A 24,735-nucleotide genomic window follows, 5' to 3' on the forward strand; every position below is an offset into this window, starting at 1 on the left:
GGAAGTTATTATATTAAGGGAAGTTATTATATATGGGGAAGTTATTATATTAAGGGAAGTTATTATATAAGCTTACTGCATCATATAACACCAACTTTTATCATCATACAATTTGAAAGAAAACAGTTACAGCTGTCATATGAGATTTTTTATTCTTTCTGATATTACGTGCATACATACATGGGTGTAATGTACCGAAATGCCTCTTGCATGTCTTACTTAGCAACTGCAGTTTGGTTATGATGTTGACCATTTGCATGTGTTGCAAAATCACAGATCCTTCAGCCAGGTTGAGGCTAATAATACTTGGAACTTGTTACACATTTCTTCATTTCATGAAGATGTGAAGAACACTACAACTTGGGGGAGGTTTTAATAAGTCAGATATTAAATAGGACATCTTCACTATGAATTAAACTGTTGATCTTTGGCATGAAAATGGAAACATATGGTAAATCCTTGGCAACTAAATCATCATCCGATTACTCTGCATCATGGCAGACATGACTTAGTTTCCATATAAAACCTTGTTCTGGCAACATCAGAAATACATAAACTTATCATCTCACCTGTGATAATTTCACTGCAGCCTTAGTTGTGTATTATGTGCACCATGATTTTTGTACTCAGAATGAGGGGAGAAGCTAAGTTATGTGATGTACCCAACATTTTAAAATTTGTTTGACTTCTGTGCATTTTAATCATCAAAAGTTAGTCTGTCCTTTTGGATAGTGCATTGATTGTCATTTGTTACACATTTGCTTGTATTATCCACATCTGTCATTGCTTAATACATAACAAAACACTATTTTGTGTTGATACATTAAACATTTTGGTTTGTATTTGCCATTTTCAAAAGCCAGAGATCTTTCCTAAGTTATCTGTTAGTCCAAGTCAGGTGATAAACCCATAGCATGTGCAGGCAGCACCCACTTTGTTTTCCCAGTTGACAACCCTTTGATTGAGCTGTGAATCTGATACTTGTTTGGTGTGAAGTAGAGTCCTATATTCAGGAAACTGGGGGTGCTTTCTTAAATTACCCATCACACAGTTATCATCTGTTTGATTGCAGTGATCCATTAATGAGATTTCACAGACCCTATCTTCACAGTGTCACTTACAGATCCCAAGCTTAGTCTCCACATAAATAATATAGTATCTATATAATTATCTGTCCATCCAGTTTGGCTCATTTCATTTTCCAAAGTGCAACACTGACAGGCTGATGACAAGTCATTAAACATGGATTTGATAGCAAAGTACACCCTGACTTCTAGGAGGCTCAAGGAGAAACAAGCTTTTAGCATCCCTTAAAAAGGAGGTGCTTGAGTTATAGCTAAAGATGTCTTCAATATTTATACTGTAGTTTTTTCTTCCCAGATCACTGCCAGTTGTCAAGTACATTCAAAACCAATACATGTATATCTATTAACACCTGTCTTGAAAGACCACCACTTCTCAAGGACAGGTAGTTTCTCATCACAGCTCCAAATGCTGTATAATCAATAAATCTGTGCATTGACAATCTGGTCTCTCAAGACAGGTTGTCTCAGATAGCTGTGGTCTTTCAGGACTGGTTTCACACAATACCATTTATGAAATATTAGTATACATAATCATAATTGTATCATAGGCCAGGTCAAGTCATTGTGAGACAAGTGGTTTCTACACTGCACTTGTCTCAAGAGACAATCACATTCAACAGTTTTATTCCCACCCTGAGTCTGATTATGAACCATTGACAGAGACAAGAGATATTGCCCTGTATAAAAAATTAACCAGACAGATAGCCTAACTGATCAATATTGTTTAGCCTTTCACGATGTTTGTCACAGACACAACAAAACATTTAAAAAATCCTAACCAAATGAGAATATTTGGGCCAACATAACAAGAGTTACAAGTTTTGCCATATTAATATTTTATGAATGAATATTGAATAATTATATGAATCACCTTTTCAGGCTGCCTAATAATTGCATTATTCAACTGACAGTTGTATCTTTTCTCTACAGGCTGACATAAAATCCAGGGAATACATACGAGCGAATTTTATAACAAAGGACCAAGAAAATTTGAGTGAAGTCGAGAAACTCAAGTCTCATCAGAAGAAAAATGGAAGAGAAGAAAATGAAAAAATATCAAAACCAGAAAAAAATGTTACAAGTGATGATACTTGTAACCTTATCTTGGAAGATAGTTCAGATCTATTTAATGTCCAGAATGTTATAACAGAGGACCAAGAAACCAAGAAACATAAACCTCATCAGAAGAAAAATGTAGAAGAAGAAAATGAAGAATATGGATTTCCTTTTAATGATGCCCTCAGTGGATGGGGTAAATTGCCATTATTGCCTGCATACTAATCTTTAGGTTTCTACTTCATTCCTTCTGGCACACAATCTCATTGGTGCAACAACTCGCACAGGTTTTTTTTATAGATTACCATGAAACATGGCAACTATGATGAGTGTTGCCTAAAGATGCACATATCAACAAAGCTCTTCGCATTATTTTTGACACTTTCTTTCCACCATTATATTTGTTAGAGTTGTTGCCATTTTTATTAGTAAGTCAAATGTACTCAACTAGTTTGTACAGCACACAAATGCAGATTAATATCTTGATGAGTTGAACTAATTATTTATGCAGGGGCAGGGCTAATTATATATTCAAGGAGAGTGACATTACACTATCAGCCACTCAGGACTCAGAACACACAACCATTTTTGATGTGTATTGATGAGTTGAACTAATTATTTATGCAGGGGCAGGGCTAATTACATATTCAAGGAGAGTGACATTACACTATCAGCCATTCAGGCCTCAGGAACACACAACCTTTTTTAATGTGTCAGTGCACCATGGTATAAAAAATGAGCCATTTGCAGCCTCTGTTATTGTGCCTAAATCAGACATTAGTTTTCAACAGAATGATTGTATCATGATTTAATATGAATCGACCATAGATGTTTAATCTGAAGTGGGCTGAATGTGACATTTCAACTTGAGCTGCCTATCCTCAATAGACCTGAGAATTGGACACTTTGTACATTGTAAAATAAACTAAATTCACAAGCATCATATTTGTGGACAAATGCAATAAAAATATCTTATAAAGAAGATAGCACACTCCTCCATAAGCTGTAGTTGCATGTATCCTAGATGTAGTGGATTCAAAAGCCCTGGAGAGTCATTGAAATAATTCATCATTGTAGCCGTATATGTTGTTTTTGCATTTCTTTTCATTTCCATTATATAAACCCAGCATGCTGAGTAGAATGTGATACAAATAATTATCCAAATGTATGATGGAAATTACATGACTTTTGTTAAGTTAATGAGAACATCGAGTTAGACTGGTCATAAGAGATCCAGATGTCTTTGTTGACCATAGAATCTTGTGAGTGCCAAGTACTGCACAGCTTCTTACAAATCTCAGTTGTCCAAGGATAACTGCTCCAGTGGCCTAAGTGGTTAGAGCATCCACCTCGGATGCGGGGTTTGAGCCCCAGCTGAGGCATACCAAAGACCTGTACAAATGGTACTAGCAGCTGCCAGTGCTAGACATTACTATGAACTGCCAAAATGCAGACATTATAGCGATATGACTGTATAATTTGTAAAGCTACATTAAAAATCCAAATCACACACAGCGTCCAGGAATAACCTTCATTTGTGTGCATAACGATGTTCCTAGGCAGTCTAAGGTGGTAATTCAAGATAAAGAGGTCTGCAGTAACTTGAATGAGCTTAAATAGTATAAAAGGGTGAAGTATGAACTGGGACATATTTGACTTGATTTCTCATTCCAAACAGTTGTACGCTAAATTTCAGATTCCTGTTGGCATCCCAGCAGTGTTTTCAGCAACTGGATCAGAATTAGCAGAAACAAGATTTTTATGTTGCCATGGCATCAGTATTGATGTTTGAGTATCACCATTTTCATTACTTTTGGATGAATATGCTTGTAAAGTTTCATAGCAGTTTAAGAGTAGCGATAACAATCTTGTGCTGATGATGGATGGATGGATAAAGGGTCATTGCACCAGTTCTTCTCATCTACAACCCACTATAAAAAGCTATTAAATCATAACAAATGTGTTGTTTTTAACAGATTCACCTGAAACAATTAATCATCTTTTGGGGTCTGTACCATAATGGTATTTTGAAATTATTTAAACAATTGAATTAGAAATAGCACCAATTTCCGTCTCCTTTCTTTGTGACTTATAGGAATATTTGAATTTGTAGGTTCATGAAAATCTGACAGTCGACAATTTTGTTGAATTGCTAGGTTCATGAAAATCTGACAGTCAACAATTTTGTTGTTAGCTAAAAGACACATATTATGCGTCACATATCATGAAAGAAAGCATATACGTTTGTATCAAAACAATACTGTGGAAAGGAGGTAGCTAAAAGAAATAATAAATTGGAATTTTTTGAAGGGGATTGTCACATATACAGAAATACTGCAGCATTAGTTTAGTGTGATGACTATTTCTGTCATCTATTTAAATTATTTAGATCCATGTAAATTGATATCTCAAAAACAAATTCTTATAAAGCCAATTTTTTTGTTTGCACTTTTGTAGATATTGATTTATACTAATTTATTCCATCTTATTATATATGCATAATTTAACTCCCTTTACTTTTATTTAATCTTGTTTATCTATACCTCCTTTATTTCTTTCCTTATATATATATTATGTAAGTATATATATATATATTAAGTCTATATATATATTATGTAATATATATATATTATGTAAGTATATATATATATATATATATATATATATATATATAAAGTCTATATATATATATATATAATGTAAGTCTGTATATATATGTGTGTAAGTCTATATATATATATATTTTATGTAAGTATATATATATATATAAATATATATATATATATATATATATATATATATATATATATATATATATATATTTTATGTAAGTATATATATATAAATATATAATGTAAGTATAATATATATATATATATATATATATATATATATATATATATATATATATATATATATATATATATTACGTAAGTATAAATATACATATATTACATAAGTATAAATATACATATGTAAGTATAAATATATATCTATATTACGTAAGTATAAATATATATATATATATATATATATATATATATATATATATATATATATATATATAATGTAAGTATAAATATATATATATATATATATAATTATGTAAGTATAATATATATATATATATAATGTAAGTATAAATAAATATATATATATATATATATATATATATATATATATATATATATAATTTGGAAATGTAAATTTAGCTGCCTTCTATGGGGAGGCATTGAGTGGAAGTAGTTTGTAGCTTTTGAGATACTCCCTTGAGAATTCAAAGTCGTTACAGTATTGTAGCCACAGGCAAAATGTATTTCAACCTTTGTCAGTCTTGATATCAATTGTGCTGACAAAACAAATTTGAAACACATTCACAGGCATGTGTTTTAATATCACGTTAACCACTAAATAAAAGAGCGTGAAAATTTGTAAGCAGATAGCTGGACATTAATAATGCATCGATGGATTCGTGTACAGTATGTAAGAATCAGATGAGGCTTTGCAGGTAATCATGGTTTGTCTTTTAATTATGTTTCTTTAGATCTTTTCCAAATCTTTGTCTTTATGCTTGTCAGTAATTGAGCTGTACAAAAAATATCTAACTATACACAGCACTGTTGATAAACTATACAGACAAATACGATTTGAAGTCTGATGTGCATAATGATACTTGCCAAGATAAACAAAAACTATGACCATTTCTTCATAGAATTGAATGTGTTGTTGCTATCACCAGAAAACAGACTGTGATTCCTTGTTTTAGACATTTTGGATTTAATCAATGTGACTGTACATGTGGCTAAGTGGTGTGTCAACTGGACTTCATAGTAAGCCTTATGTTGGGGACGAGAACACTCCACCTAAGAAAAAACTTTTAGTGAGGAACCAAGTCAATGTGCTTTTCACAATATGAACTTAATGAAAACTGTTGGTCAAGAGCCATGTGTTTGAATGCAAAGTTTAGCCATCAACGGCAAGAAAGATCTTGCAAACCCTGGACACAGATTGAAACAGGCAAGGAAAAGTGTGCAACTGAATATAGAATGTACAAAAGACTTATGGTAGGAACATACAAACAGAGATTATTAATGGAATGTACGGAACATACAAACAGTGATCATTAATGGAATGTACAAGTAGTGTCAAAGGAAATACATGGACACACTTCCAAATATAGCTATGCTAATTAAGTACTGTGTGATACCTTCCATAACTAAAGTTGATTGTGAATGTGGATTCTACTCAGATATAAAACCAAGTACAGGTAATGCACAAAACTTATTGAACCTGAATGTGCTAATGAAAATATTTCAGGATGGGTCAAATATGAAAGAGTTTGACGTTATCAAAGCCTTGGAAAAAAGCATAAAGTTATAATGAAGGATGAAATTCAAATATAATGATTGTAATAAAAGCTTTTTTACTTATGCATCCATCTTCCATCCAGTCATCATTGTATATTTATCTTTGTGCAAACATACACACTTTAAAGTTTGAATACACTGCATATGACTAAGGTACAAAGTGTGCTTACGGTATATATTGAAAATAAAATTATTGCTTAAAAATTGCATTCATTGTAAAAATGCATGAGAAGTAGAGAGCACATTAAAAGTGAGACCCCAGAACATGTATTCATTTATATATATATATAATTTCTTGCTTTGCCTCCAGTTCTCGCTACCTATTCTGTCCAGAAGAGAAGTCATTAATTTCAACTCTAGCATGACCACTGATTATCCTAATTTGTTTTCCTTGTTCTCAAGACAAGAATAAGAATGACTTGTGTATTAATTCATCTTTAAAACTTTATATATTGTGTGAATACAACAACCAGTTTTAAAGAAGAAAGTAAAAGTATGTGATGGTCCCCTGACCTACAGCTACATATGCATGCAAATATTACATTTTTTAAAACAAATAGATAAGTACCTGAATATAGCTATATACTACATTTAAATAAATAGATAAGTACCTGAATATAGCTATATACTACATTTAAATAAATAGATAAGTACCTGAATATAGCTATATATTACATTTAAATAAATAGATAAGTACCTGAATATAGCTATATACTACATTTAAATAAATAGATAAGTACCTGAATATAGCTATATACTACATTTAAATAAATAGATAAGTACCTGAATATAGCTATATACATTTAAATAAATAGATAAGTACCTGAATATAGCTATATATTACATTTAAATAAATAGATAAGTACCTGAATATAGCTATATACTACATTTAAATAAATAGATAAGTACCTGAATATAGCTATATATTACATTTAAATAAATAGATAAGTACCTGAATATAGCTATATACATTTAAATAAATAGATAAGTACCTGAATATAGCTATATATTACATTTAAATAAATAGATAAGTACCTGAATATAGCTATATACTACATTTAAATAAATAGATAAGTACCTGAATATAGCTATATATTACATTTAAATAAATAGATAAGTACCTGAATATAGCTACATCGCTCCCTCAATAACTCGCGCCTGGATAACTCGCGATCCCGCTTATAACGCGGTGTCCGTCTTGGCTCTTGATTTTTTTCCAGAGAAGATGTATTTAAAATATCTTTAAAATATGCTGAACATGAAAAAATTACGATAAGAATTGATAAATTAAACCTTGATACATTGCTCGTTTTATCATCGAAAATGGTGATTAATGCCCGTAAAAATATAATCCATATTTTGAAATTTGCAAGTTCTAAAGAAGAATTAATTTCAGAGGTCTCGAAAATGCTTAATTACGCGTATTTGGATGCCAATTTTTGATCTGGGACGCAGAAAGTCACTGAGGCGGGAGTCCTCCGTACGCATGTAATAGGTGCGCGGGAAAATTCAAAGATTTGCTGGTCCTGTTTCAGCCACCTGCTTTGTGGGAAAATGTGTTGATCAGTTAACTGTGCTGATATTTACAGTGACAGAATTCAGTGACTGAAAGACTCTTTGATGTACTGTTGCCATTTTATAAGAGTACATAAAAAAAAAAAAAGAACATGATGCAACAGCTAGGCAGCTAGTTCAAAGGCTTTGACTAGCGGCCGAGTGAGAAAATGTACTGATATTTAGTGATTGAATTCAGAGGCAGAAAGACCCCGTTTTAAAATCCTAGCGAGACCTCTGTTTAAAGATATCATATATTATGTAAGTTTTTATGATAAATAGTTGTCAGTATACTGTAAATAAACAGTCTGGTGAAATAGTGATCAATGAAAACTTCTGGTAAATGCTAACAGGTGGCAATAGAGAATGAAATAAACACCAATTAAATGTCTTCCTGTGTGAAAGTCACGTTCTAATCCTTTAATTCTGTTTCAGTGTAAACATTATAATCACAACTTATTCTGTTTATTGTAAACATGAAAAGAGTCAATCGACCGTCACATCGAAACCCATGAGTACTTCTGTGAGAACCTAATTACATGTACATGCCGGCTTTGTTTTGATCAACAACTTGGGGAAGTGTTTGTTGCATTAAAAAAAAAAATCGATTACAAGAGACCTCGGGTGCTGGATTAAGGGTCTTGGAGCTGCCTTTGACGTAAAGCAAAACAGTAACAGAGACAACGTTGATGATAGTGACTTTGAATGTTTCAGTGAAACTGATGTCATTAATGCCGAGGCTGTTTGGGAGAAATTCATACAGACTCATGGTCCTGAGATGGGCGTTTCTCTTGATGATATGGAGGAGTGGATTTGTGCTGACAATGATTGCCCCACAGCCGAATACATGTCAGATGAAACTATAATTATTTCAATAGCGAACAAATTTGCAGCAGAAGACGATTCTAACTGGAGTAACACAAGTGTTGAAAGTGATGCAGATGCAGATGTTGCACCCTCCACCCCTCTGCACAGGAAGCGATCAAATATTTTGATATTGCCATAAGGTGGCTGGAGACCCAAAATGTTGACTACGTAAAGCTCGTGCAGTTGACAAATCTGAGGGATTTTGCTCGGCGGCAGAGAAACCAAGGAGTAACACACACACACACAAAATAACTGATTTTTTCAAAAAGTGAATTGATATTTGTCAAGCGTGGCACAAACGGCAAGTATTAACTTGTTCTAATTTACGTTGTTTTAAATTTGTAGACCAATTAAATATGTTACTACTGATTAACCCTTGGTTTTTTTTTTTTTTTGTTTTCCATTTTACTTCTATCACATTCAAATCTATTTATCTATCGTTCGATCGACACTGTTTCTCGAAAAGAGTCGATCTTTTGTATATAAAAAAACGTCTAATTTGGATCAAACAATAAAACTAGAATGTATCCAATTCAACATAAAAATTAGTGACATTGTACACAATGTGTGAAGTGGTACACATGTTAAGCGAACGGAAACCACGTGGAATAATGTTTTCGATGATCGCCTCAATATACTGTAATTTATCCTGAAATTAATGTTGTTCTATGAGGAAATAATAAAGTACACCGTTATGAAGATATATTTATTAACAGTTAATCTCAGAACGATTATAAAGTGAGTATTCAACAGTATAATCTGCCTACCCTTCCCCCCATTTCTCCGTTATGTCGTCAATCACTTTATTGGTTTTGGGCTTATTTTATAGGTCCCTCGATAACTCGCGCCTCACTTATAGTGCGGTCAATGTTTCTGGACCCCAATGTGCGCGAGTTATCGAGGGAGTGGTGTATATACTACATTTAAATAAATAGATAAGTACCTGAATATAGCTATATATTACATTTAAATAAATAGGTAAGTACCTGAATATAGCTATATATTACATTTAAATAAATAGATAAGTACCTGAATATAGCTATATACTACATTTAAATGCCAGGTGGATTCTTATTCAACTATAAACTGATTTTTACTGTTATATGGGTTCCATGGGGAATTATTTCCCTTGCTGGCTTTGTGTCTTTACCTTTACGAACAGATAGTGATAGGAATTACCTGAAATTTTTAACCGAGTTTAATCTCTTCTTATACATGTAGCAGGCACAATTTCATGATATGTAAATTTGCAGTATTTTGGTTTGCTATCAACAATTCTGTAATTTGTGCATGACATTTATGTGTTGCTTTGGCATTTCATGATATGTAAATTTGCAGTATTTTGGTTTGCTATCAACAATTCTGTAATTTGTGCATGACATTTATGTGTTGCTTTGGCATTATTTAGTGAGTTTTGACTTCAGCTGATGCTAACAGTTTAGAATTGGTAGCTTTAACAAAGGTTATTTGTTCCTTGGGTGTTTTTTATTTGTATCACATAATGTACATAGGAAAGGATTTAAAATAATTTTTCCACATAATCACTCACTTTTTATAAATTATAGTGCAGCCATTTGTAATAATGACATGGGAAGTCAAATGGCATTAGAAGCAAAGATAAATACTGTCTTGCAGAGTGGATAAGGGTGTGCTTGATGTGGGGATTAGACAGTGTTAAGTTTCTCACACTTCTGAGCTAAGTAACATCATTACAGTCTCCAACACATTTACTATATGTGATTAATGCTTGTACACACTTTACATGACTGAATTTACAGTACCCAAGGTGTTGCTTATGTTTTTCATGGTACTTCTAGATCAAGGCAATAAATCCTGTAAGTCATAAACAACAATTATAGAGAGAAAAAAAAGCCATTTAGATAGAACATGAAAGGAGATACCAGAAGGATTGAAATTAAAAAAAAACTTCAGTTGATGCAAAGATAAAGAATTGACAAAATAACTGTAATGTTTCTGTATTTCATAAAAGATCAATTAAGTTTACCCATCAAAATTCACCTGTATCTACACCAAATTCCTGTACAGGCTGAAAAAAAATCTTGTGGCTACATTTCATAAAGGGCTTTTAACCCAATCTTTTTAGTTCCTACACCAAAATTATATCATCAATTGACATGCTCATGGTATGAAATGATGTACATGTATGTGGACTTAAAAAGTTGTTTGTTCATAAATAAATATTTTTTCAGAGTGAGAAGAACATATATAAAAGTGTTCAAAACAAATACATCAAACAATAATCATAGCTGTCAGAATAAATAGTATTTAACTTGATTTACATGTACAATTTGAAACCCAAGTGAATTCACAGAGATTCAAGAAAGTAACATACAGCAATATACAATGTAGTAAGTGATTTGAAAAGCTATTGTATAAAAAGAAAGCAATTACAATATGATTCATGCCTTTTGGAATGCATCAAGTGGCAGTGACAAATTCTGGATCAGGATGTGTCTTATTACATGGCTCTGTATTACAAAAGCTCTTGCAATGATCAAGTATGTACAGAACAGCTGAAATTTGAACTGATAGCATAGCAGACCTGCCAACTCTTAAGATTTTACCGTAAGTCTTACGAAAATTACCCTTAAAATACGGACTTATGGCATACTAGCAAAAACTACGGAAAATTTATTGTTGCTGAAAAGTGCGGATAATTGGTTCATGTTTTATTTGGATCCAGGTTTCATCTTAGAAATAGTAAAATTAGTCAGGGAACCAGACTTTACAAAAGCACCCCAGATGCTTTAAACTGCACCTAATTGTTCATGTGAAGTGTCTGCATGATCAAACTGTTGATTATAGAATTTTTTTAAATGGTGACTAGAAAAAGATGCATGTTTAAAGGGAAAAAAAGCTTCTAGAAAAGTGTTACTAATCAACACAGAAGAATAAAAAGTAGTACTCATATTTTTGTGAATAAAAGCTGGAAAGGAAACAATTAAGAAAATTAGACATCAGGTGTAAATTTGAGTATGTCTCATGCTGGGAGATATGACTGCCGTTGTCATGTGAAATGGAAAACAATTTCCAAAAATTATGTCAAGTTGAGAGATAGCAAGAAGCCATTGAGCTGCATAGGGTTTGGAACTAGAGTTTGTGCAACTGTACTAGTGGTAAATAAAGTCCACATGTACTTTACAAACTTTTCATTTGAACATAATGTTTATCATCGATGCGTCAATCTTATGTTTTCCAGCTTTACAATACCAGTTACTGATATATTTTTTTACACCTTACTGAAAATTGAGTCGGTCTTACGGAAAAAAATCAACTGCCTTGCTGAGATGGACTCGTCGGGGTTGGCATGTCTGTCAAAGTTTTATATTGGTCAACATCACACAATATAATTTTCTGAATACTTCTGTGCACTAACATGATGTATTCTATTACCAAAATTTCATCAATAGATCAAAATACATGAGAATAATGTTACAACATCTAATCTACAGGAAAATTGTACAATTTGGTAAGAAAAGATGAAAAACACAAGTTGTATCAAACATACTAGAAGACATGATGCAAGTTATGAAATTCTAAGCACAATGGATGATGCATTCTACAGCATACACCAGGTGAGAAAAGCTGGCAGAACTTTATGATGGATCTGTTACCTTTTGTACATCACAGTATATATATATATATATATATATATATATATATATATATATATATATACAAGTTAATGGTGAGTATAATGTGACGCCAGATCAATACCTCAGTTTCGTCTTTTCACTATAGTTCCACACAGCACTGCAAATTTTATCTTTTCTGCAACTCAGTATATGTTTAGGTCAGCATCATTTAATATAATTAAAAGTATCTAATTGTTTCCCATAAAGTATTTTAAAAGAATTATGTTCTTTTGGCTACATTTAATGACACTGACCTTAAAATTTACAGATATATTACTAGTGCATGCCGCTTAAGTGCAATTACATCTGATGTAAATTTAATACCATTGATCATGAAAATGTTTTGAATTCTTCTCTCTGTTGGGTCATATACAATCTTCCCCAAAATGATGATTATTTTTACATGCATGTTTGGGGAGAAAATCTGCATACAAAAAAAATTGCATGACGTGATAAGTGATTTGAATAACAATCCATATACAAGGCAGTTAGAAGTTTAAGATGAAGCCAAGAGTTTCTTGTCAAAAAGTATCAACTTGTAGGCTGGTAAAAATGAAAATAAAATACATATATATTATACACACCCACGTCCTAACATGTACATATAAAAATAACCTGGTTTTGGAAGTGAAAGTATAAAGAAATACTGGTATTGTCGGTATTTGATTCATCCCCATGGTGTATGAATATGCACATAATTATGGTTTCAACAGTAGACTGTTGCTTCTATACTCTCATGAGTGATGAATTTCCACTTATTATTAATAAAATAAGAAAATGACATGAAAAAATATTAACCTCCATTTTGTAAATGAATTAAATTTGAGACAATTTCAATAAAATTACCTCTGCTTTCCCTTTTTCATGTTATACGGGACACAACTACATGGAAATATGTGGAATGAGAGAGATAAAAAAGATAACATGAATTTGAGATAGAAGAAACCTTTGAACTGATACCAAGTAAACTACATGAACCCGTGTTGTTATAATGGTATGTGTACATATTCATGATAACACTGCTTTTAGTGGGCAAATTGAGATGGACATACTGTGAAATCCTTGGTTGGATGGAACACAGTGTAATCAGTTTGATGATCTATTTTGTTGATAATAAGGTACAAAGATAATTTTTGATGGTCTTAAGGCCTCTCTCCATGTTGGTTTAGCCTGTCCTCAAGTAAGTTTTACTTCAGTTGATCCAGATCACGTTATCACTGGATCTATGAGGGTAAAATTACAAACCAACCAAAGAAAGATGGAGAATAAAGACAATTTTATGATCAGTCCTCTCACCCCCATCCACATTTCTAAGTTTTGGACGGTTTGTCAGTTTTTATATGTATCTTGATCTCGGTACCTATGATGATGATGGACAAAATGACCAACAAATGAGAAATGGATATAAAGTTATATACTAGAAAGCAATGTAAGTAAAACACAATAATGACTTAAGTCAACTGCAAATAACTTTAAATGTTTTCAATGCCTCATGCTGGTTCATCATTTTGCTTGATCTATTCCCCACTTGTTTCAATATATTCACCAGTGACTGAATGCTGTGCTTGTTTGGAACAGTAGCCTTGCATACATGCTCTTCATTTAACCAAACTTTCACTTTTAAAATCCCAAGTCTCTCGATTAATTATTTAATCAAAGTGAATGAGAACAGAAACACAAAAAAGAGCAAAATTAAAATTTCTAAACAAATTGTAAATAACTGCAAAAGCTGAAGAAAAAAATTGTAGCGATATAAATAAAATACATGCATATCTTGTATCTTTTTTTTGATATACCACTTGTTACAACCTGCCTTAAAAGAAAACTAAGTGAGCATCTCATACATCAAAGATACAATATACTTAGTATATATTTTCTTCACACACACATCACACAGACAGATCAATATTACAATTGTATAAGAGAAGTTAAAATATTTTCTCTTTCAGTGTGACAGATCAGGAATTTTAAGTTGGCACCTTTGTAACAAGAATGTAATTTGTGCTTTGTCTTAAAAAAAGGAAACTATTTCAGTACTCATTTTAAAACAATTGGCCAAAAACCAATTTCTGTAGAGATAAGTCATCAAAGTTGATCGAAGCCATGGCAGACAAAGGGAAGTAACTCATACAAAAGTGCAAAGGGAACAATATGTATCAAAGTGACTTAAATTACAACAGTTAGCTGCCTTGTTATGGGCTATTTGTTTTGTCTAGCACTTGAAGACCAAATTATATATTAATGCTCATGATAATATCTAATGCATAATTCAGGAAATGGGGAAATATCAAATGGACAATAAAAGTGACAAAAGAGTGGTGTCAACCTGAAGAAAGGGAACTGTTCTTAATAAACAATGTCTACCATTCAGTGGAATGGAGAATATAGTCAAACAACTTCTTCCAGATTTGGGGCACTAAGCAAGCAGTATTATTCTTCATTTCAAGGTCTTGATTCAGCAAGAAGCTAACCTTGCACTAATTTACATGCAGAAAGACTACAACAATGGAAAATAAGCCTAGAATACAGTGGTCTGATTGATTCAAAATTCAAATTTGACATAAAGCCAACCAATCAAATGTGTAAAATCCAGACTTATCGATAAGACTTGTTTTAGTTAAGTTGGGATGTGGATATGTAAACTGTCAACAGCAAAACAACATTTCTGAATTTTACTTAAACCAGACTGATACAAATATTTTCATTTCTCCTGAGCTATTCTCTTGAGCACTAATGTGCCAAGTCCACAAGGATGTTGCAAAATACACCATGTTTTGTACACAAGATTCTGTGTTTCAAAGAATATGGCAACTATTTTTAACAAAAGAAAATAAAAGAGTACCTATTCATAAAAAATACCTATGATATTCAAACTAAAACATGTTCTGGAGACAAACTTATTGAGGGTTATTTTAGAAATGGTGTGGGAAGGTAGGACAGCAGTACAATTAAAATAGTGTATCTGGTGGGGGCTTTTTTTAAAAAAAAAAATGTACATGAATCGATCAAAATTGAGTTTTAATTTATGCCTGGTGGTAATTTTTGGTGTATGATGTAAATAATATTGAACTGAAACCAGCATAAATGAACAACGTGATGAAAAAAACTCGAGTGTTGATTGTTCCCATTTCATTTTAGATATTTGGACATTTATGTGGGGGGGGTTAGAATACATTGCTTCTGATGTCATCGACAATTTGTGAGATTTAGGCAGTCACTGACTAGCAATGCAAATGGCAAGTATCAGTCAAATTTCATCAACGCAGTATGTTTGTTTCATCTATCAGCAGACTAAATGTATGACAACTGCTGTACTCGCAATTTCAGGGAAAATAAATCCTATCGATCTGATATAGCGATCCCTCAAGGTAAGGTCATTTTGAGCCACTAGTAAGTGGCTACTCTATGCTTGCATCGTGTGGTGTAAGAGAATTCCAATTTTTATATAGGCATTGTGTCCTGACCCCACACCCAAAAATAAATGTTAAAATAAATAAAATGGGTGGGAAGGGTCACTAGAAATTCTATGAAGGCTCAAACAAACTTGTTGTCTCGGGATTAAATGAAGATATGAACTGAACTCTGGAACCTGAAAATTTCATGAAAACAAGCCATCTTGGTGATCGTCATTTATCTTTTTAAGTATAATATGAATTAATTCATACCTGGCTGAATTTCTGCAAATAAATGTTATGCATGGTAATGCTTGAAGAAATATATATAGTTCATCCAGGTGAGTGAGGAGTGATATTAAGTTTTATGCCAAGTGGTTGAAAATAAAAAGTACCTTCCAACCCCCCAAACCATTATTTCTGGAGTAGTCCTGACTGTAAACCAGCCGAACATGACAATTCTAATTAATTACTGTACTGATCAAAATCAAAATCAACATGGAAGAAGTTTGCTCCTTTATAGCCTTCCTTTAACTAGTTTCAATCAATTGTACATCAGTTACTTTTGTCTTAATTTCTCACATATAACATGATTTGGTTGCAAATTTTCACCATGGACTCAGAATTATTCAACTGGTGATCGAGGTCTGCACTGTCAAGAGTTGGAAGCAAACTTTACCTGGGAAATGGTGGTCATGTGAAAACATCAATGCTTTGAATGTTAGGACTGTTCCAGTAAAACAACCTTTGGATCAGGACTGCTTAAGGGGCCAGCGGTACAGGTGACTGCCAAAGGCAAGAAACTTGGGGGGTGGGGGTGGGCATTTTGCTGACACTGCAGTATTTTTTTCGAGTGGGGAACACCAAAGGAAATGCTTCCCTGGGACACTGTTTCAACTTGTGATGACCCTGCTTGGGACACAGGGAGGGCACTTTCAGTCTTGAGTAGTACCCATAAATTTATTTTTAATTATAAAAAAAAATTCCACATGAACTCAGAGCAATTAAGAGTTTAAAACGAAACTATTCCCTGGGTACCAAGTGAACAGACTTTATGAGAAATAACATTAGCATCAAATACATCTCATTAGTAATTATTTCTAATGCCACTTCATCATGACAATGCTAGTCCATAAAGAAAAAATATGGTTTCTTGCATGTAAAAGCCTATTGCATGGTTCCCCCACTTTTCTAACGATAAATTTTCAGGTTTTTTCCAGGATGAAATTAATTTTTTCAAGGTTCACATATGACCATTACTGAATGGAATTAAAGAACATTTTCGATTATAAAACATGCTTTTTCAATATCTAAAGATGGTTCTCTTTCTCTTCCAAAACATCTAAGCCAGAAACGATGATCATGTGCAAAAGCCAAAATGTATCACACGAAACAAGTTTGATTATATTCCTTTACATTGGAATTTCAATGTACAAAAATAAAATTCTAACTTTATTTTGCTGACCTGCATTATGTTGCTAAGTGGGAACAACATAACAAACGTACATTAGTTTTGTTTCCTTTCAAACCTTTAATTCTAAAGAATTCTGTAGCAATATATATACCGGTATGCATCTTATAGAAAGTAAACATTTCCTATTACAGTATAAAAAACAATAAAACGTAAATAATAATAATTTTATCTTGTAACAAAGAGAGTTTAACCCTGAATTTATCTGTGCCAATAAAATCCCAAGCAAGAATTTTTCAAACACCATAATCTCCTTAAGAAGATTGGTTTGGTTAAAAATCCATCATTTAAAAAACATTTTCAAAAGGGTTGATTTAAATTTTGACAAAAGACCTTAAAAATTATATACTGTTGTATACACAAGTACTGAATTTTCTGTAAAATCAACTTGTCTTCTTGTAATTCGTTAAACCAGTCCCCAAACCTGTATTGATACAGGGGCTAAAATAGTTTTTTTTTTAATACAAGGGACGACAATTTCTCATTTCAGCTCCAAGATTCAACAATTTGGACTACAAATTTGGATTAAATGAATAGCAGTCCATTTTCTAATCCAGGTTTCCTCTGAATATTCCCACCACTTTTTTTTCATATTTGGACATTTAGGTTAGGGTGTGGGGTCATTGCAATTGCATATAGAAAATTTGGAATTTGATACCGCATTGCGGTAGTGACATATGGTAGTCACTTACCAGTGGGACTAGAAAATTTGAACTTATGTTATATCAACTTATACCTGCATGAAATTTATCGAAAAATGATTTATTTTCTTATTGTCTTTATTCCACTGACAGACTAGACCAAACTATGCCATTGATGAAACCTGACCCAGTACTTGCCATTTGCATTACTATTACTTCACTAATCTCAAACAACATCAGAAGTCCATTAGTCATGTCATATTGACAACAAACTCCATTTTAATGTTGTTGTAGAGAAATTCAATTATATTAAATAAAGTCAGATACTTTTTGTAAAAAACAGCAATCTGGCCAGTCTGATTTATCAAGCAGAGAGCACATGTCAATGTGGTAGTCCCGTAATACAACATAACTCCAGAAGTTGTTCTTGGAATATATTAATATGGAAAACTTTGTGGTTTCATTTAATGTTGTTTTTTTTTAAAAAATTCTCTACAACATTTGAAAATGTGGGTTGCTAGATTTGTGAACTCATGTTACAAGCAATGCAAATTGCGAGTACCAGGTCACATTTCACCAACTCCGATTTTAATACAATTTCTGAGACAATAAGTAAATTTCATTATCTATTTCATGCATGTATCCCTCGATCTAACAATATTTAAAGTTTGCCAGGCCAGCCAGTAAGCGGCTATGCTTTGCCAGTACAATGTTTACCTCTTGTGATGCTAGACTGGTTTTCATAGCTTCCATGTAAGGAAAGATATGGATATCAAGCTGACTTTGAAAATAAAAGTCTACTTGACGAATTTAATCCACTGAGCGTTTGGATGGACTCTGCATTTATGTTTATTGCAAGCACCCAAATGATACATACTGCATCCTCTGGATATTCTGGTTAGAACTTGATAAATTTAACTCATGATCAGTTTAGTTACAAATCAGTTTCATGATTGTTTCTGGCATCAAATGCTGGCAAAAAATTCCTGGGTTTTCCCGAATTTCATCAATATTTGCGAAATTCCAGAACTTCTCATGGTCATGAAAAAAATTATAACTTCGACCAACTTTTTCCCCTATTTCCCTGTAGCATGGGAACCCTGCTATTACAACAATGTTTGTACTATTACATAAATGCTGCTGCAGTAGTTCTAGCAATATCAATTAACTCGACACAAGGAAATCAGGGCAGTTTATTAATCTTCTCCATTTTCAGGGATTTGCAACAACTAATGCTAATATCTAAATATGTTCCAATGACCCTTAATCATGGTAAGAAATACTAATTAGGAAAGTATAGTACCATATTTAATGTTTGTTTTGTACACGAAAAAATAATTTTTAAAGAATATGAAAAATTACATGTAAAAAATAATAATAATTTTGGAGTACTGACTGTGTATTAAAAAGGGTTCGGGCATAAACAAGGTTTATGTGATATATGATGCCTGGCAACCTAAAAGCACAGACATGTTTGGTCTTTTCCAGTAAATACTGGACTTTAGTCCAGGTTTGCCTCAACAGATCAAATGAGTGAGGCTCTATGTAGGTAAATCAAGCTTCACATGGGGTACTGAAAAAATGTGTTTGACTTGGTTCAAGAACTGTATTAAGATACTGATATTTGTATTGAAGCCAGTTGGGGAGAAAGAGAATGGCAAATGAAGCCATTTGAAACATAAGTTTCACTTCTTAATGCAAATAAAAAAACAAAAAAAATGCAGTGTAATACAATAATAAAAGAAGAAAGGGATCCATGACCATTCTGCCTGATTGTAAACTCACTTATTTCGACTGCAAGAACAAACTTAAAGACCTAATAATGATTCCTACCTTATTCTCAATATGTTTTTTTATGTTTTCTAATTTCATGGTCTTTGTGTTTGTAATCATATCATTATATGTTCTTTATGTTATAGGTGTTGTCTAATGTTGTAAAGCGCTTAAAGCTTCTAAAGATTAGGCGCTATACAAAGTCCTCATTATTATTATTATTATATTGTTCATCTTCTGTTTCACTATTTGATGCCTCCGTTTAGAACTTACCCAGAGTTAATCACTATTCATAACTTACTTAGCAAAACAATACCCTCATCATTGAATGTACATAAATCATACTTTGGTATATTTTTGAAGCTGTTTGAAATGAGAATCTGTCTTCAATTTTAGTATAAAAAATTATATAAAAATAATAAATAAACACAAATGCAACAAAATCATTGATTTTAAGCTATTATTCTTGGTCATAAAACTAGAAGGGCAATATTTCTGATCACTTTGGCAAATGTAATTCTTAACAGTTAAAACTTTTATGCATGAAAAATAAGAGCATTTGACCAAAAAATCCAGTTTTGTGTACGAAAAATGATACATTTATTATTTTTATAGCTTGATGGTGTACAAAAAATTGAAAGGTACGAAAAATAACATGAAATACAGTAAGTTTTAGCATGAAGATTTCACATTCAGTATTGTTTGAATTTGGGTACTGAAATTTATATAATCATTCCTTTGAAACTACAGCTCAATACACTGCATATCTTTATGTGCAAAAAGAGATCAAGCACATGGGATCTGCAATTTATGTGGTACAATATTTTGTGGGTTTGAAGATTTCTAAAATCCATTAACTAAAGACCCAATAAATATTCACCTGTGGAGAAAACAGGACCCTTTTCAAATCCACTAACTTACAGAGCCATAAAAAAAGTATTTTTTTGGGCCAAAACCCCAAAAAATTATATCCACGAAAATAAAAGCACTATATAAACTTATTTATAAGTAGAGACCAACTGCAAACTGCACTGATCCAGATCAACTGTCACACAATGCCTGAGTACTATGCAGTTTGTTAGGAGTATTCAACAGAACAACACAAACCCTGAATCATCAGGCCCATTATATGACAGCAGATCAGGGTCTATGTTGTTAGCAGTTTGGCTGGACTTGTAAGCAAGTAAGGATAGTATTTCATGCAAATTATTAATACAGGGATATTTTTCGGTACAGGATGTCTTATCATTATTAAAAATAATAATATTACTTAAGAAATGAATAACTGGGTCCTTAAGTATATATACTAAAGTCATGGATTTTTGTCATTTTGGCTCCAATTTTATCATTTTATTTCCAATACAGACACAAATATTGTGCTTTATATCACAGAAATTATAATTTTTTAAAACTTACATATATAAAGTGTTATCAACAAACACAAATAAGGCTGACAATTTTAACACCCCAGAAAAATGATTAACCAGCAGTGCAATGTCAATAATAATAATAATGCAAAAAATTAAAAAAAGGTGGCAAAGTTGTGACTAAATATAACATATTTGTCTTTCAAACAATAACTGAAGGAAGTTCATATTCACTCAAAGCTCAATTCATGTCAAATGTTATTATATTTCACACTCTGGATTCATAAATATATGACACCATGTCAAAATTGATATAAAAATGTTATAAAAAAAGTTTAGAAACTGACAAGCAGGCTAAACAAAACGTAACTAATTCATTGTGTTATTTAAGTTTCCAGTACTTTGCAAAGCAGGTTTCAGATATACATAATGTGTATGGAGAAGAAACAGATTCTGACTCGACAGACAATTCAAAGATCCCACATAATTCATGCCCACTGATAGCTGGTCTGGTTCAAATAACTACTGTTCTTCAACACTGGATAAATCGAGACAAAATAATAAATTACTATGACCATATTTTTAATACATCATTTAACAGTTCATGAAAATTTTAGGTGATTCATATTTTCAGCTGAAACCAAACTAATATGGTACATATTTTTTTCATAAAGGGAGTGATAGCCATCTAAAGTCTTCACTTGTAGTGATTTTATCCAAGCCACAGATATGGTAAATTTATACTTGGATGAAAGACGACTCTTACACCTAACTGAAGGAGATGAATTAACAGACATAATGAATGTATTCAACACTAAATGCTAATAATTTTAGCTCAAGTGGTCATAAAGCAAGAGGACTTATGGGATGGTCCGTCAACCAGCTGTCCATTGGCACATGATTATTATCAATACTCCTCGTAAACTAGTTGAAGGATTGGCATGAAACTTTATACACATTCATCCCATGGTCTGGCTCATCATAAGCAAAAATAATTACACAAATATAGATGCCAAAGTGGCAATCTTGAGAAATCTTCTTATTGCTATTCTTCCTGAATGGACGGTCATATCAAAATAGGGTTTTCAGTAAAAGACTTTTTATGAGTTGGCACGAAATTGGTTCCATCCCGACATCTGATATGGCCACCATAGCAGCCACCTTGAATATCTTTTCACTGCTACCCTATTAAATAGAAAATCATATTGCCATCAAATTTCATCAGAAGACTTCTGATGATATCTAGTAGGTTCCAAATAAAAAGGATACCAATCTGACATCAAATATGGCCACCACAGTGGCCATCTTGAAAATCTTATTGCTACTCCTGAAAACATGGTCACATAAACATGGAGTTTTTACTAAAATATAGATCTAGTTGGTCCTAAATGGAAATGGTGCTGCTCAGATTTTCAACATGGCTGCATGCATGCATGCATATATATATATATATATATATATATATATATATATATATATATATATATATATATATATATATATATATATAGAGGCCTGTTCCATTTAAACATTCATGGTACCTAGGTAAGGCATGTTTTGAAAATATATATGCCAGAGTACTCTGAATACTCAAAGAATTTACATGAAAATAATACAGAATTCTAAATTGCATCAATGGGTCCATTCCATAATGAAAGTGCAATTCCTGGGTCCCAAGAATCTTTTACTATAATAGCCCTTATGATGTCTAGTTGGTCCTAAATGAAAATTGTACCAATCTGACCTCCTATATGCCCATCCTGAAAATCTTGCTATTGCTACTTTTCCTAGATGACGTAATATCAACATTGCACTTTCACCAAAAGGCTTCTTATCGTTTCTACTGGTCCTAAATGGAACTAGTGCCAAGCTGATATTCAATATGGACAAAATGGCAGCCATCTTAAATATCTCGTCATTACTTCTCCAAAAAGAGAAGTCATATCTTTCTGGGATATTATCAACATGGGTTTTCACCAAAAATTTAATGACATCTAGTTTGTCCTAAATGAAAATGCTGCTAATCATACATCCAGTACAGATACCATGATGGCCATATTCAATATCTTCTTGCCACTCCCCCTCCTAAATGGATGGTCATACTTACATGGGGCTTTTACCAAAAGACTTCTAATAATGTCTAATTGGTCATAAATGAAAATGTTCAAGACTTATTATCCACTAAGACCACCACAGCAAATATTTTGAAACTCTTGTCAAAGAACATCAAAGAGACTCTGAACATTCATCAGTTAAAAGAAAGAAATGGTCTTGTCTTTAATTCCTGGAAATTGTTTCTGGCCAGTAGAGCATCAGCCCTTCAAGGGACTCTTGTTCTTTGTTTTCATATCAAATCAAGTCCTTATGAAAAATGATACCTTTGACATAATAGCTCAATGTCAAAATATGATTCATCATACAATGGCATAGAGAATTTAAATGACTCTGGTTCAGAATTACATCCCAGGACCTGAGGTGGTTGCTTTTATCCAGTTAAAGCATGTCATTTAAAACTGAATATAAAGTTTTGTTTTTTTCTTGTAGATACAACAAATGTATCCTCTGTTGAAGCATGACTCTTTAGTTAACATCAGGTCTTCCAGTGTTTCCAGCATCTATAGTCTATTACTAACAAGCTGTCAAGACAACTATGTAATATACAATGCTCTGTGACAGGTAAATGCTATTACTAACAAGCTGTCAAGACAACTATGTAATATACAATGATCTGTGACAGGTAAATGCTAACATAACATTCAAATAATTACAACTTTATTTACAAAACTCAGTCTTTTCACCAGTAGTCCTGTCTCTCTTTCTTGGCTGTCTTGTTATTTTTTTGGGCATCATATACATAACTACACTTTTACATAAAGGGTCATTCTTGAAACTTCATTATCATGGGAATTTTTGTGCTTTTGTTGTGATTTATCTCTGGCTGTGTCAGTGGAATGCTCTTGAATACCATGTGTCAATCAGATCTGTTCATTGTGAGATGTACCATCACATCCGCATGCCACCATTTTCATGCCCAGAACCGTAGCCTGTCAATACAAATGATAGAAAACAGACTCAATGATTATGAAAAATATACCCTGAAACAAATGTAGCAATTTTGTTAAAAAGGTTAGTACTACCTTCCAAAGAGTAACCTTTTATGCATTATGAAATTTTGTAACTTACACTGGCAATTTTCTTATGCATAAGATGACTGATGACTTCTCTTGAGAAGCTTAATCATCATTCAAACTGAAACCTCATTCCTGCAATTTTGTTAAACCAATGGTGACTACCTTATTCACAAGAATAGTGAAGGCAATTTGTCAAACTAAAGGTGACTAATTCACAAGCATAGTGGAGACATTTTGTTAATCTAAAGGTGACTATCTAATTCACAAGAATAGTGGAGGCTTTTGTTAAACTAAAGGTGACTACCTAATTCATAAAAATAGTGGAGGCATTCTGTTAAACTGAAGGTGACTACCTACTTCACAAGAATAGTGGAG

At 32.5% G+C, this 24,735-nt stretch overlaps 2 protein-coding genes across 9 annotated transcripts in view; one reads left to right on the forward strand and one right to left on the reverse strand.

The window, feature by feature from the left end:
- Window positions 1–4,428, forward strand: part of LOC149797882 (endonuclease V-like) — a 42,517-nt gene extending 38,089 nt beyond the window's left edge. For all 3 annotated transcript variants that reach the window (XM_089962908.1, XM_089962907.1, XM_089962909.1), the window contains exon 9: window positions 2,016–4,428. In XM_089962908.1, coding sequence (XP_089819034.1) covers window positions 2,016–2,366 — 351 coding nt within the window. In that variant the 3' untranslated portion in view covers window positions 2,367–4,428. The remainder of the gene's footprint in view (window positions 1–2,015) is intronic.
- Window positions 4,429–10,889: 6,461 nt separating this feature from the next.
- Window positions 10,890–24,735, reverse strand: part of LOC149797883 (palmitoyltransferase ZDHHC15B-like) — a 78,072-nt gene continuing 64,226 nt past the window's right edge. For 4 of the 6 annotated variants that reach the window (XM_089962913.1, XM_089962910.1, XM_089962915.1 and 1 more), the window contains one exon: window positions 10,890–24,273. Coding sequence is in view for 3 of the 6 variants with exons in the window: in XM_089962915.1 (XP_089819041.1) it covers window positions 24,233–24,273 (41 nt within the window). In the remaining 3 variants the exon portion in view is untranslated. The remainder of the gene's footprint in view (window positions 24,274–24,735) is intronic. The other 2 variants (XR_016421910.1, XM_089962912.1) reach the window with 1 other exon arrangement.

Source organism: Sinohyriopsis cumingii, chromosome 6, assembly GCF_028554795.1.
Source record: "Sinohyriopsis cumingii isolate HCF-2022 chromosome 6, ASM2855479v2, whole genome shotgun sequence".
Taxonomy (NCBI): domain Eukaryota; kingdom Metazoa; phylum Mollusca; class Bivalvia; order Unionida; family Unionidae; genus Sinohyriopsis; species Sinohyriopsis cumingii.